The sequence below is a fragment of the Haliotis rubra genome, unplaced genomic scaffold, assembly GCF_003918875.1.
Source record: "Haliotis rubra isolate DU_JTF1 unplaced genomic scaffold, ASM391887v1 Scf103, whole genome shotgun sequence".
Taxonomy (NCBI): Eukaryota; Metazoa; Mollusca; class Gastropoda; order Lepetellida; family Haliotidae; genus Haliotis; species Haliotis rubra.
The window spans coordinates 243,366-257,498 of NW_025764926.1; the positions used below are offsets into that span (position 1 = coordinate 243,366).

At 43.7% G+C, this 14,133-nt stretch overlaps 1 protein-coding gene across 1 annotated transcript in view; it reads right to left on the reverse strand.

Moving 5' to 3' along the window:
* LOC124272554 (neural-cadherin-like) overlaps positions 1-14,133 on the reverse strand; it is a 72,020-nt gene that overhangs the window by 38,220 nt on the left and 19,667 nt on the right. Inside the window, 3 exon segments of the mRNA XM_046707767.1 lie at positions 5,733-5,964; positions 7,243-7,507; positions 8,547-8,732. Of these exon segments, the coding sequence (XP_046563723.1) occupies positions 5,733-5,964; positions 7,243-7,507; positions 8,547-8,732 (683 nt within the window).

The window sequence follows — 14,133 nt, forward strand, 5'->3', positions numbered from 1 at the left end:
GCAAGGATCATGGGACCGAAATGGTGAATACCTGAGACGTCCTCGGTGGTGATATCTCTCAGATAGTGATTAGCAAACCCCATGTCGGATTTCCAAAAGCAGCCTTCCATGATGGTATTTAATGAACAGTTACCATGTAGAGCGAGTGTGGAAGCCAATGCCCTGATCTCATGCGGATTTGATGCTCTTGGAGGGTCGAGTCCTGCAGCCTTGTAGGTCCGAAGTATGACAGTTCTTATCCATATAGATATGGTGGTACGAGAGACTTCTGTCTGAGTTGTTGCCGATAAGGGGATGAATAATCGTTTGAGAAGTCGTCGCCTTGTTTTGGAACGTCGTAAATAGATTTTGAGAGCTCTGACTGGGCATAGAGATAAGTACAGTGTATCTTGAGATCCGAGAATAGAGGAGAGTGCAGGAATATGGAATAATCTGTCTGGTTGACCTGGCAATTGATTTTTGGGGTTGAAATCCCATCTTAATCCCAGGTGCACTGTGTTTTGATTGTCATCAAACTGTATCCTCTCATAATCTAGAGCGTGAATTTCTGACATCCTGGCTGCCGTCGCTAGAGATAACAGGAATAATGTTTTCTGTGAGAGAAATTCAAAGGTTGTCGATTCCAACGGTTCATAAGCCTCACTTGTGAGGTGTTGGAGCACTATATTCAGATCCCAAGCTGGGGCGTGGAACTTCCGTTTCTGATCTTCCAATCGGAAAGCACGTAGTAAGGCCAGTAACTCTGGCGTCTTGGTTAGCTTGACACCCGTTCTCATAGTTATCACAGAACTAAGCGCGGCAAGATATGTTGACAGTGTCGAGCCTTTTAAATGTTTGTTTTGGAGTAGGTAACACAAATAATCTGCCACTTGTGGATGTGTAGCATTTCTCCGCTGTAAATCCCTTATTTGCTGCGTAATTTTCGAAACTGTGCCACTTGTCGTCGTACAAGTTACGTGTAGAATAGCGTAAGGCAAGCGTGACTGCTTTTGCCGCTCTGGTTGAATACCCTCTCTTGTTTAAACACATTTTAATACAGTCCATACGTGAAGTTGGAATACTTCTGGGTTTCCGTGCACCTGTTTGGTGTGTGGATGTACTAATAGATTCGAGCGCTTTGGTAGCTCTAGTGTTGGTTGTCCGATTTCTTGAATTAAAATGGGAAACCACGTTCTGGCTGGCCAGTAGGGCGCGACCAAAGTGAGTTGGAGGCTCTGTGTTTGTCTGATTTTCTGTAACACTTGAGGGATTATCGCTGGCGGCGGAAACGCGTACGCATTGAGGCCTTCCCAGGATATGCTTAGAGCGTCCGTTGCCCATGCTTGTGGGTCCGGGACTGGTGATACGAATGTCCGTAGCTGATTGTTGAAGCGAGTGGCGAATAGATCTACTAGCGGAGCTCCTATTTGCTTGATAATCTGTGCAAAAATTTCTGTATGGAGCATCCATTCTGTCGGTGATGGTAGATGTGGCCGAGAGAGTGCGTCTGCTAGTACATTCTTGGCTCCGGGAATGTGACATGCTCTGACATGTAAGTTGAGATCGTCGATTAGATCGAACAGTTGAAAGCATAAAGTCAATAGGTTCAGTGATCTCGTTGAGCCTTGTTTGTTCACATAAAACGCCACTGTCGAGTTGTCGGTATGAATCATCAGATGCGTCTTTTGTAGAATGGTGCTCCAATGAAGTATGGCGTTGATTACCGCTTTCATCTCTAACATGTTTATATGGAGCTTGCTTTCTTGCTGTTTATTTCCATAACCCTGAAGCCGTCCGGTTGGCGAGATGAGCTCCCCAACCCTGGAGCGACGCGTCTACATATAGATGGGTTTTGAATTCCGGCTCTGTTAAACAAATGCCTTCGCAGACATTCGACCTCCTGGTCCACCATAGTAGATGAGGTCTGAGGTGTTTCGGTAGACTGAATGGTTGTAGGTCGTCGAGATGAGCATTGATGATGACCTGTAACGGACGTAACTGTAGTCTGCCTCTGACTGTCATGTCTTGGGCTGACATGAGGAGACCCAACAGGCTCTGCCAATGTCGTAGTGGTAACGGAGAGAGTAGGGCTAGAGGAATGGTCTGTTGGATCTTGAGCCATCGGTCTTCTGGTACGACGATACGGTTGAGAGTCGTGATAAATCGAATGCCTAGAAATTGCAGATCTTGCGAGGGTACTAGGTCCGACTTGAGTAAGTTTACTAACCATCCTAGCTGTTAGTAGCTTTATGATGTAGTTTAACTGTAGTTTGAGACGCTGTGGATCTTGATCTACTTGTATCCCGTCGTCGAGGTAGAACGCACTGCGTAGCCCTAGACGATGTAGATAGGTGACGATAGGTCTCTCAAGTTATTCTTGTGAATAACCAGGGGGCCGATGATATTCCGAATGGGAGTACTTTCCATTGGTAATGCAGCCCGTCTAGTGTAAATCGTAGGTATTTCCTGGATTCGGGATGTATCGGGATGTGTAGATATGCGTCTTGCAGATCTATACTGGCCATGTAATCCATGGGACGAATTAACTGCCGTAATTGAGGTAGATGTATCATGCGAAACGTTGGCGGTTTGCGTACATAATCTCTGTTGAATATGCTCATGTTGTAAATGAGTCTGTATTTCTCCTTGGAGTTTTTCTTGGGTACTAGGAAAACTGGGGAGTAGAAGCCTGGTTCGACGTTTACTTGATCTAGTACTTCTATGGCCTGCTTTGTTACGAGAGATGTAACAGCCTCTCTTAACTTTGGTAGTTGTTGTGCCTGGAAGTCGAACTTGTGAGGGTTGACTGTCAGCGGGAGGCGTGGCCTGTAGTGGGATACGATATCCATGTTGAAGAATGTTGGAGACATAAGGGTCTTGTAACATTCCCCAGTTCTCCCAGTGCAGTTGAAGGCGTCCACCCACTTGTGACGGTTGTACTGGAACGGCTGGGGGTGGAAGACTCCAGTCGTTCCGAACCTGTCTTTCATCGTTTATAGTTGCGGGAACCTCTGGGTGCCCTGCCTCTTCCTGATCCTCCTCTGTAGTTGCCATATGGGCGACGAAAAGAATCTTTTCCCCTGGAGCTGGCCATCTTCCTATCCCGTGCTCTCTGTAATCCAGTGAATTTAGATTTCCCTGAATATCTTTGTGAAGTCTGCCTGATGAGGCTGGCTAGCGTGTCCATCGACTTTATCATAAGGACTTCTCTAGAATCCTTAGTGACTTCCTTGGAGACTTTCTCTATTCCTCCGTCAAAGATGGATGGTGAGGACCACGGGGGCTGTATAGAGTGGAGCTGTAAACTGCTCACCCCAGCTGCAGGTAGCGAGGAGGCCTTGACGACGAGCTAAGGTTAGCGCTGCTGAGACTGATGTGAGATGATCCGTTAGGAACTGCTGGTCCTTCTTTTGCATCAGTAGGGCCGAGTAGATCATCCTATCATCTTCAGAAGTCGTGACACGAAATCTGGTGATAAGAGTCTCATTGATCGTTCTAGATGGGGTCCATATTATGAGTTGAAAACTTCTTAGCGTGAAAGTGCGGTAGGTGTGGCGTTTGAACTTTCGTGGCTTTATGGAAGGCTGTGTCCAAATTCTGTGGCACCGCAGCAATCGGGTCGATCGGAGGTAAGGTGATGGCGTCTGCATCGTCCTCCTTCATCAGGTAAGTATGCGCCGAGTTACCACTCTTGGAAGGTGAAGAAAGGTCTAGGTTGTTAACCATCCAATAACGTATCTCAGCGTCTGAGAAAATGATGCCTCCATCATCTTCTACCACGGGATCGCTGATAAGAGGTTGATGCTCTTCAGATGGTGGACTATGTGCTTCTACCACTGTACAGAGTGACGTTAAAGGAGACCTGACTGTGGACTTCTGTGAAGACTTGTGTGGTGACCTGCGAGGAGATCGACGTGGTGATGTATGAGATCGGCGCGGTGAACGGCGAGGTGATCGGCATGGAGAATGGCGAGGGGATCGTCTTGGTGAACGTCCTGACGATCTGCATCTAAAGGTTGACCTTCGCGAGAACTGTGAGGTGAATGTTGATAGCTTCGCGAAGCTCTTGTGGAATCCCTCGATGTCCTTCTGGACGAAGATGATTTGGAGCCTGATAATGGTGCCCTGATAATGGTGCCCTGATAATGGTGAAGCTTCCTCTGCGTCTGGTCCTGGGGAACGACGACTTGACCTTCGCGAAGGCTTGCGTGAAGTCTGGTGGTCCGAGTCCGCATCTAAGGATGAAGCCGAGGTAGGTGATGATCTATCCTGCCTTCGCGAAGGCCTTCGCGAAGGCTGTACATCTGGGTCCTTCGTCGAGGTGGTCTGTGACTTCCTTCGCGAAGGTGGCTTCGTCGTGGCCGCTACGTTGACGGGGGGTCCCTCTGGGGTGTCGTCTACGTTGGAGCCTTCGCGAAGGCTCAGGTCCTGGGCTGGTTGTCTCTCCAGTCTGTAGTGGTCCTCCATCATCACCATGATTTGCCGCATCAGGTCATCTGGGACGGTCTGCGACGATGTAGTCGGTGCCCTCTCTGCGATGTTAGCGACGGGGCCCTCAGGGAGATCGTCCGACATCGGTGTAGACACATCAGGCTGCATGGCGATCTGTGCTGACGTCACTGTTGCCGACACCGGTGGTCTCTTGTGGCGTAGGTCGGGGATGATGATCGGCTGATCATCGTAGAGGCCCAGTTCAGCGGCTGGAACAATCTCGGCTGAGAAGGTTCTTGACGACTTCGTAGACTTTCCCTTGGAGGTAGACGCTGCCCTGGGGGTACGGAGTCTGCGTTGAGTAGATGTCGAGGCCCTCTTAGACTTTGGCTGCGATGACGGGATGTCTGGGGAAGCAGGACGCTTCTTGGAGGCGGCGGACTGCATCCCACGCCCCTCCTCCGAGGGAAACTCTAGCGGAACACCAGAAGGGAGGGGGTCGACCGACAGAAGCTGACTGGCTAGGGGTTCCGATGTATCGGCCATGTCTAACCCTTGTTTGCGTGACCTATCTGCTGCACGTCTCAAGACGCAAAGATGATATTTATTAAAAGCAGAATTAGATAGACTGCAACGTGAATCAAACGCACAAGGCGTAGTACAGCTAGGGCATATTACATGCGGGTCAGCCGCAGAAAAACGTAATCTACAAATAGTACAGATTTTCATCAACGTAAACTAGCTGAACAATCACGAAATCCCGTGAATAAACAGAAGAAATACGAATAATTATCAATACATATTAATGAAGGATACTAGCTACACCTCTATAGTAACCTATAGGAGAGGTAACTAACTAAGAATAACCAAAGGATTTAGTGTGTAAGGAGACACAGGCGCTCTCACATCCTGCTCACTGGGCGAAGAAGGAGAGAGTGAAGCATGAGGCCAGAGGGTGGCGCCGCCTTTCACGCGCAGGGGCAAAGGGAGGCAACTCTTGGTGAGTACTAATTAGTGATTTTACATTGAAGGGAGCTTCAATTAAGGAGATACAAGTGTTCCACTATGTTCGCAAGAAGAAGAAGACAAGCAAAAGAGCATGAGTCAGGATAAGGAAAAATACAAAATGTCATCACTTATAGATTGTATCATTCTGAATTATTGTCCTTAGAGTAAAATTTAAAATAAATGTGAAATAATAATTCTACTCAACCGTCATAATTGCTCTGTTTTTAATTATATAGTAAAGATGGAGCTGAAAGATGGAGCTGAAATATGGCAAACACAATATGGCTACCAGTTGCCACTGGTTACTGTCCCACCTTCATAGTGCTCTGCAGGTTTGTGACGCTCTCTGTGGCAAGTATATTCAGCTCATAGATCGGTGGCCGCTGTTCCCGTGGCACATCAAATTCCAGTACTTGCAATGTCTTGACAACACCACTGTCATCAATGGAGAACTGAGCAGAGGTGGCGTTGGTGGCATCACGCAGCTGATATGTGATAGAGTTGCCTTGAAAGGCAAGGGCTTCCACCTTGAACTCTCCATTTAACCTGAAAGCACAAACATACCCAATAACTGGTCACCAGGTTCAATCTTCCAATTAGATGTGACATTTTCTTGGACCGTGACAGTTCTAATGACATGAAAACTTAGTAAAGCACAATTATGATATACGCTCTGTCATCAGTTGGGACAATTCAGTTCAGTCCCAGTACCAATACTACCATGGTGGCGGTGGGGTAGCCCAGTGGTTACAATCTTTGCTTGTCACTCCGAAGATCCTGTTTTGATCACCCACATGGGTACAATGTGCGAGCTCATGATATTGCTTGAATATTGCTAAATGTGCCATGAAAAACTAAACTCACTCACTCCAGGACAATGCCCTGGATACAAAAGCAGGAGATACCATGGACTAAACTGCCCTGGGCCTAGATTTTCGAAGCTCTCTTAGCGCTAAGAGAGCTTAGAAAATCTGGGCCCTGGGCACAAAAGTAGGAGGTACCATGTACTGTACTTCCCTAGATACAAAAGCAGGAGGTACCACGGACTAAACTGCCATGGACACAAAAGCAGGAGATACCATGTACTGTACTGCCCAGGACACAAAAGCAGGAGATACCATGCCCTGGACACAAAAGCAGGAGGTACCATGTACTGTACTGCCCAGGACACAAAAGCAGGAGATACCATGTACTGTACTGCCCAGGACACAAAAGCAGGAGATACCATGTACTGTACTGCCCTGGACACAAAAGCAGGAGGTACCATGTACTGTACTGCCCAGGACACAAAAGCAGGAGATACCATGTACTGTACTGCCCAGGACACAAAAGCAGGAGATACCATGTACTGTACTGCCCTGGATACAAAAGCAGGAGGTACCATGGACCATACTTCCCTTGATACAAAAGCAGGAGGTACCATGTACTGTACTGCCCTGAATGTAAAAGCAGGAGGTACCATGGACTATACTGCCCTCAATACAAAAGTAGGAGGTACCATGGACTATACTGCCCTCAATACAAAAGTAGGAGGTACCATGGACTATACTGCCCTCAATACAAAAGTAGGAGATACCGTGTACTGTACTGCCCTCAATACAAAAGTAGGAGATACCATGTACTGTACTGCCCAGGACACAAAAGCAGGAGATACCATGTACTGTACTGCCCAGGACACAAAAGCAGGAGATACCGTGTACTGTACTGCCCTGGATACAAAAGCAGGAGGTACCATGGACCATACTTCCCTTGATACAAAAGCAGGAGGTACCATGTACTATACATGTATGTTAACTCTAAGCAGATGAAGTTTTCAAGACTCACGTTTGATCAATGCCATTGTTTTCTCGGACAGTTCCTCTGAATGGGTTTTCGTAGAACTGTGGGGGTCTGAGTCCAACCTTCACATAAACATTAGCCATTGTCGATTGTGGGGGAGTGGCATTGTCATCACTGGCAAACACAACCAAGTTGAATTCCCGGCCCTCTTCAAATCGTCCTTGACCTTTGGTATAGATATTTCCGACCTTGATGAATGTACCTTCCAAAGGAACAGTCTCAGTGCTGACGTAGAATCTGCCATTTCCCCCTGTTGAAACAGTTAGTTCATTACTGTCAAGCATCACATAATGCACCAATCTCCTGAGTGACAACGGATAACTGTGTCACATCTAAGGTTATAATGAATTAATTCTTGTTTTCATACAATTTATCATTGATGCAAGATTGTCTGCAATCTACTCCATTCGTCCACTAATTTAATCACCTATCAATGGATAAAATACACAAGAAATCAAATAAGGGAACACAAATTTCTTTTGACTCTAGTAACCTGAACAGAACAAATAATAAAGCAAATGTTTGCTCTGAGCAGTTTCTATGTCTACACTTTTCAGGCTAATGATCTTGCAGTAGCTCATTTCCTTTGTTGTTCAACACTGCACTTGGTAATATTCCAGTTATATCATTGTAGTCTTTAAATAAGCAAGTCTGGAAAAGTCAATCCAGTGATTTACATCATATGCATCATTTTATGGAACAGGGATACAATAATATGCATTGACAAGACTGGGAGCCTGACACCCTGATCCTGTTAGTCATTTCTTACACCAAGCACAATAACCATAAAGCTCAGTATTATCATGGTATTGTATGAAAGGTATTAAATATTGTGACTATGCTGTCAGTTCTCTAAAAACAAACGTACCAGTGTTGGGAATTGGTTAAAATCTTATAATTGATTATTGGTTCATCACAAACGATCAATCATCTAAAATAATTGGTTAGCGTCATTTAAGAAATCTTCCTGTTATGTTTGTTAATAGACTAAAGTTTTTACAAAATGCATTTGCAAATTTCACATCTTTAAAGGATATTACTAGTATGTTAGGAACATAATTTTCATAAGATAAATTCGATCATGACTTGGAACGAGCTTGTAGTGATTATGAAATGTGAATTTAAGGGCGCAGACAAAACCAACCTTGTGAAAAATATTGTTAATGCTAACAAGTGTTCCAAACTTGTTTGTGTTCGATTATGAGAAAACATGATTGATCGCTTGGTTGTTTAGTCACTGCAACCAATCTTCGATTATCTCAATTAATCCGACCACCACTAAAACATACCAGAGTCAAGCCTGTAGGAGATGTTGGCGTTTGTGTCAGGGTCCTCGGCAATCACCCGATAAACCTTCTCATTGGGTGGAGTGTTGGGCCCCACAGTTGTCAGGAATGGATAGGGTTTGTTTTTAAACTCTGGATTGGCATCGTTCACATCAGTTACTGTCAGGGTTAATGTGAACTGTGTTTCATCTGGAAGATAAAGACACGACAACTTTAGAATCATGTCTAAAGAAACTTAATATTTAAACACTTTTGGTGTCAATACAACTGTGTACAGCTACACAATACAACGTCACATTAATCTGGAATACATTGAAAGTTCTTTCTAAGTCAAAATTAAACACTACTAGCATATCCCCCAAAAAGATATATATATATTTTACCATAGAAAAAGACTGATGGCAAATCGTTTAAAAAATGTACTACAAATATTTAGCTGGTATTCAAATCTAAGTGTCCTTGGCAACAAAATGGGTAAAAAAAGTCCTCATGTTCTTAATTTCTAAGGTATCTGCAATAGAGCTGTGACGTTATATCGTAGTATCGATAATCGTGATACTTTATCTGACAATAAAAATATCGATACCTTTAAAATTGTTAAAATTGTATCGATCCAATTGATATCATGATACGTATCGTATCGTGGAATTTCTGTATCATCACACCTCTAAACTGCAAAGACTATTCTAAGTTGCATTAAATGCCAAAATGTGAAACCAAGCATCCCTCTTTCCCTTTAACTCTGTTATCAGTGAAATATACGTCACATCAGTCAACAGAAACATGATAAATTGGGAAATTCCTGTTTTCCATTCAGAGACTTTAACTGACATGTGCAGCTGATAAGGGTCTGAATACCCACTCTGATCTTGTCTTTGTAAATCCTGACATGAGGTGTAAGTTGGTATGAACATTATATCTGGACGATTTAACAATTACATTATTCTGTTATGAGTGGGCACTTGCTGCACTGCCTGAAATAAGACTGACAGGTAGGTGTGGAAGGACAGCATGAACTGCTGGGTGTAACTGGAAATTATTGCCTAAAACATGCCCTAAGACAGCTGGTAACAATGGCCGACATGCCACATTTTGAACCGATCTTCAGCATGTTTCTACTGAGCATGCTAGGTACAATGCATGCTACAAATATGAGTGAGCTAGCACCAGCAGGCCATTATCAGGTTACTGGAAAAATGAACTTAGTGTCTGAAATGTTGGACAAGTATCACAAACTGTTGTTTTCATCAACTTCGCGAACTATTATAGCAAACAGTCAGGAAACATTTCATATTTACTTAGGATCTTTAGCAAACAGTGCAACCCATCATTTTCCTACTAACTACTATCAACAATTATGCTCAAAATTAGCAGTAATTACGTTGAGCATCATATTACTAATGATCCTTGAGAACAAAATTCGGGGACCCCAAGGCCAAGCTGAGTATGCATGAACACCTTACACAAAAATAAAAAACCCATCCATTGACAGGAAACATTTATATGACAACTGAAGAGCAAACTCATTGTGCTACAAGTCAATTATATAAAAATCAGATGTATTTACAGAAATAGATATAGACCTGGGAAGATTAGTCTTCCACATGGAGACAAAACTCAGAATCCACGAAAGAATTACACTGAACTGACTCTTGCACGACCTTAATGGAAAGTGGTAAAAGAATGTGCCACAATGGTGAGTTAAGATAAGAGTTTCCTTGGACTACAAAGGGCCAACAAAGGCGAGTATTACCAAAGGCCATTAATGGATTAACTTGTACATGGCTCTGAACCAGCACATGGTGGTTCCATTGTGGGAAAATGGCATGAGTGTGACAATTAAGATGTGCGGCTTAAACTAAAACAAAACTATGGATTTTCACAACACTTCCATAACAGCAGCAAGTTGGGCAGAAAATTAAGTCCAAATCTCTGATTGTGACGGCTGCTTTGCATAGCGTGCTCATCAGTCATAGGCTAATATTTGGTCAGCAGGGGTCAAGGGTGTGCCATCTGCAACCCTGCTGTGTTGCAATGTCAAGGCCACCTCATCACTTCACCCCCATGGGCTGACAATGACATAAACCTCAGCTGGTTGACAATCACATAAACTTGAAGATTAGAACATCAGTTCAAGTCAGAAGCACAAACAGGATGGGTTCACTGAAGCGGTTTACAAAGTACCCAGCAACGTAACCATGGTTACATGACCATAACACCATTCTTTTAAGAAGGGAGGAGATGTTATAGATCTATTATTCCATGTGCTAGAACATTAACTAGTTTATGCATAGTTTAAATCACGTTACCATGACTACCCATAGCCATGTTGTCCCAAAGATGGGCATGAAAGGACCAAAAGAATCTGAAGCACATGATGAAGTGAGGTTCTAGCTGGTATTGTATTTTGTAATCGATAGCCAGTTCTGCAGCAAACAATGAACTTGTCAAAATGTTGATGGAACAGAGCTGCTGATGCAATTAAATGGCAACATGTGATAAGGGCGAGATACAGGACAATACAACAGTGTTTCAATTAATCATTCGTGTTATACACCCTTAATCACCAGGTACTGATCTAGGAAACAATGTTAAACAGTCTTCACAGCGCAATACAATAGAGATAGTTGACATAGTGTTGCAATGATGATTCCTCAAATACAACACTGTTGGATAATGAATCTCTAGGCGGATCCGGTGTGGTGTGGTGTGGTGTGGTGTGGTGTGGTGTGGTGTGGTGTGGTGTGGTGTGGTGTGGTGTGGTGTGGTGTGGTGTGGTGTGGTGTGGTGTGGTGTGGTGTGGTGTGGTGTGGTGTGGTGTGGTGTGGTGTGGTGTGGTGTGGTGTGGTGTGGTGTGGTGTGGTGTGGTGTGTGTGTGTGTGTATGTGCGCGCTGCCATGCGTGCGTCCGTGTATGCACGTGCATGTGCACCCCTCTTTTGTCCTGAAAGTTTATTAAATGACCATTGAAACTCTAGTGAAAACGGATGAAAATTAACTGTGCACCCTCCCTTTCTCAAAAAGCTGCATCCCCCAGTGCTGTGTTGAAGCAACAACGTTGTGTGATACCAGTTGTTATCCAGACAATGTGAAACAGTTGTGTGATGCTAGTTATCCTGGCAACATACAACATTGTACTTATTAATACCAGTTGTTACCCTGGCAATGTGCAACAATGTTGTGTGATGTTATCCTGGACACATGCAACAATGTTGTGTGATGTTATCCTGGACACATGCAACAATGTTCTGTGATGTTATCCTGGACACATGCAACAATGTTCTGTGATGTTATCCTGGACACATGCAACAATGTTCTGTGATGTTATCCTGGACACATGCAACAATGTTCTGTGATGTTATCCTGGACACATGCACAATGTTCATGCAACACATGCAACAATGTCTGTGATGTTATCCTGACACATGCAACAATGTTCTGTGATGTTATCCTGGACACATGCAACAATGTTATCTGGACACATGATGTTATCCTGTTATCCACATGCAACAATGTTCTGTGATGTTATCCTGGACACATGCAACAATGTTCTGTGATGTTATCCTGGACACATGCAACAATGTTCTGTGATGTTATCCTGGACACATGTTGTTCTGATGTTATCATGGACACACAACAATGTTCTGTGATGTTATCCTGACACATGCAACAATGTTCTGTGATGTTATCCTGGACACATGCAACAATGTTCTGTGATGTTATCCTGGACACATGCAACAATGTTCTGTGATGTTATCCTGGACACATGCAACAATGTTCTGTGATGTTATCCTGGACACATGCAACAATGTTCTGTGATGTATCCTGGATCCTGGACACATGCAACAATGTTCTGTGATGTTATCCTGGACACATGCAACAATGTTCTGTGATGTTATCCTGGACACATGCAACAATGTTCTGTGATGTTATCCTGGACACATGCAACAATGTTCTGTGATGTTATCCTGGACACATGCAACAATGTTCTGTGATGTTATCCTGGACACATGCAACAATGTTCTGTGATGTTATCCTGGACACATGCAACAATGTTCTGTGATGTTATCCTGGACACATGCAACAATGTTCTGTGATGTTATCCTGGACACATGCAACAATGTTCTGTGATGTTATCCTGGACACATGCAACAATGTTCTGTGATGTTATCCTGGACACATGCAACAATGTTCTGTGATGTTATCCTGGACACATGCAACAATGTTCTGTGATGTTATCCTGGACACATGCAACAATGTTCTGTGATGTTATCCTGGACACATGCAACAATGTTCTGTGATGTTATCCTGGACACATGCAACAATGTTCTGTGATGTTATCCTGGACACATGCAACAATGTTCTGTGATGTTATCCTGGACACATGCAACAATGTTCTGTGATGTTATCACATGCAACAATGGACACATGCAACAATGTTCTGTGATGTTATCCTGGACACATGCAACAATGTTCTGTGATGTTATCCTGGACACATGCAACAATGTTCTGTGATGTTATCCTGGACACATGCAACAATGTTCTGTGATGTTATCCTGGACACATGCAACAATGTTCTGTGATGTTATCCTGGACACATGCAACAATGTTCTGTGATGTTATCCTGGACACATGCAACAATGTTCTGTGATGTTATCCTGGACACATGCAACAATGTTCTGTGATGTTATCCTGGACACATGCAACAATGTTCTGTGATGTTATCCTGGACACATGCAACAATGTTCTGTGATGTTATCCTGGACACATGCAACAATGTTCTGTGATGTTATCCTGGACACATGCAACAATGTTCTGTGATGTTATCCTGGACACATGCAACAATGTTCTGTGATGTTATCCTGGACACATGCAACAATGTTCTGTGATGTTATCCTGGACACATGCAACAATGTTCTGTGATGTTATCCTGGACACATGCAACAATGTTCTGTGATGTTATCCTGGACACATGCAACAATGTTCTGTGATGTTATCCTGGACACATGCAACAATGTTCTGTGATGTTATCCTGGACACATGCAACAATGTTCTGTGATGTTATCCTGACACATGCAACAATGTTCTGTGATGTTATCCTGGACACATGCAACAATGTTCTGTGATGTTATCCTGGACACATGCCTGGAACAAACAATGTTCTGTGATGGACACATTATCCTGGACACATGCAACAATGTTCTGTGATGTTATCCTGGACACATGCAACAATGTTCTGTGATCCTGGACACATGCAACAATATCCTGGACACATGCAACAATGTTCTGTGATGTTATCCTGGACACATGCAACAATGTTCTGTGATGTTATCCTGGACACATGCAACAATGTTCTGTGATGTTATCCTGACACATGCAACAATGTTCTGTGATGTTATCCTGGACACATGCAACAATGTTCTGTGATGTTATCCTGGACACATGCAACAATGTTCTGTGATGTTATCCTGGACACATGCAACAATGTTCTGTGATGTTATCCTGGACACATGCAACAATGTTCTGTGATGTTATCCTGTGATGTTATCCTGGACACATGCAACAATGTTCTGTGATGTTATCCTGGACAC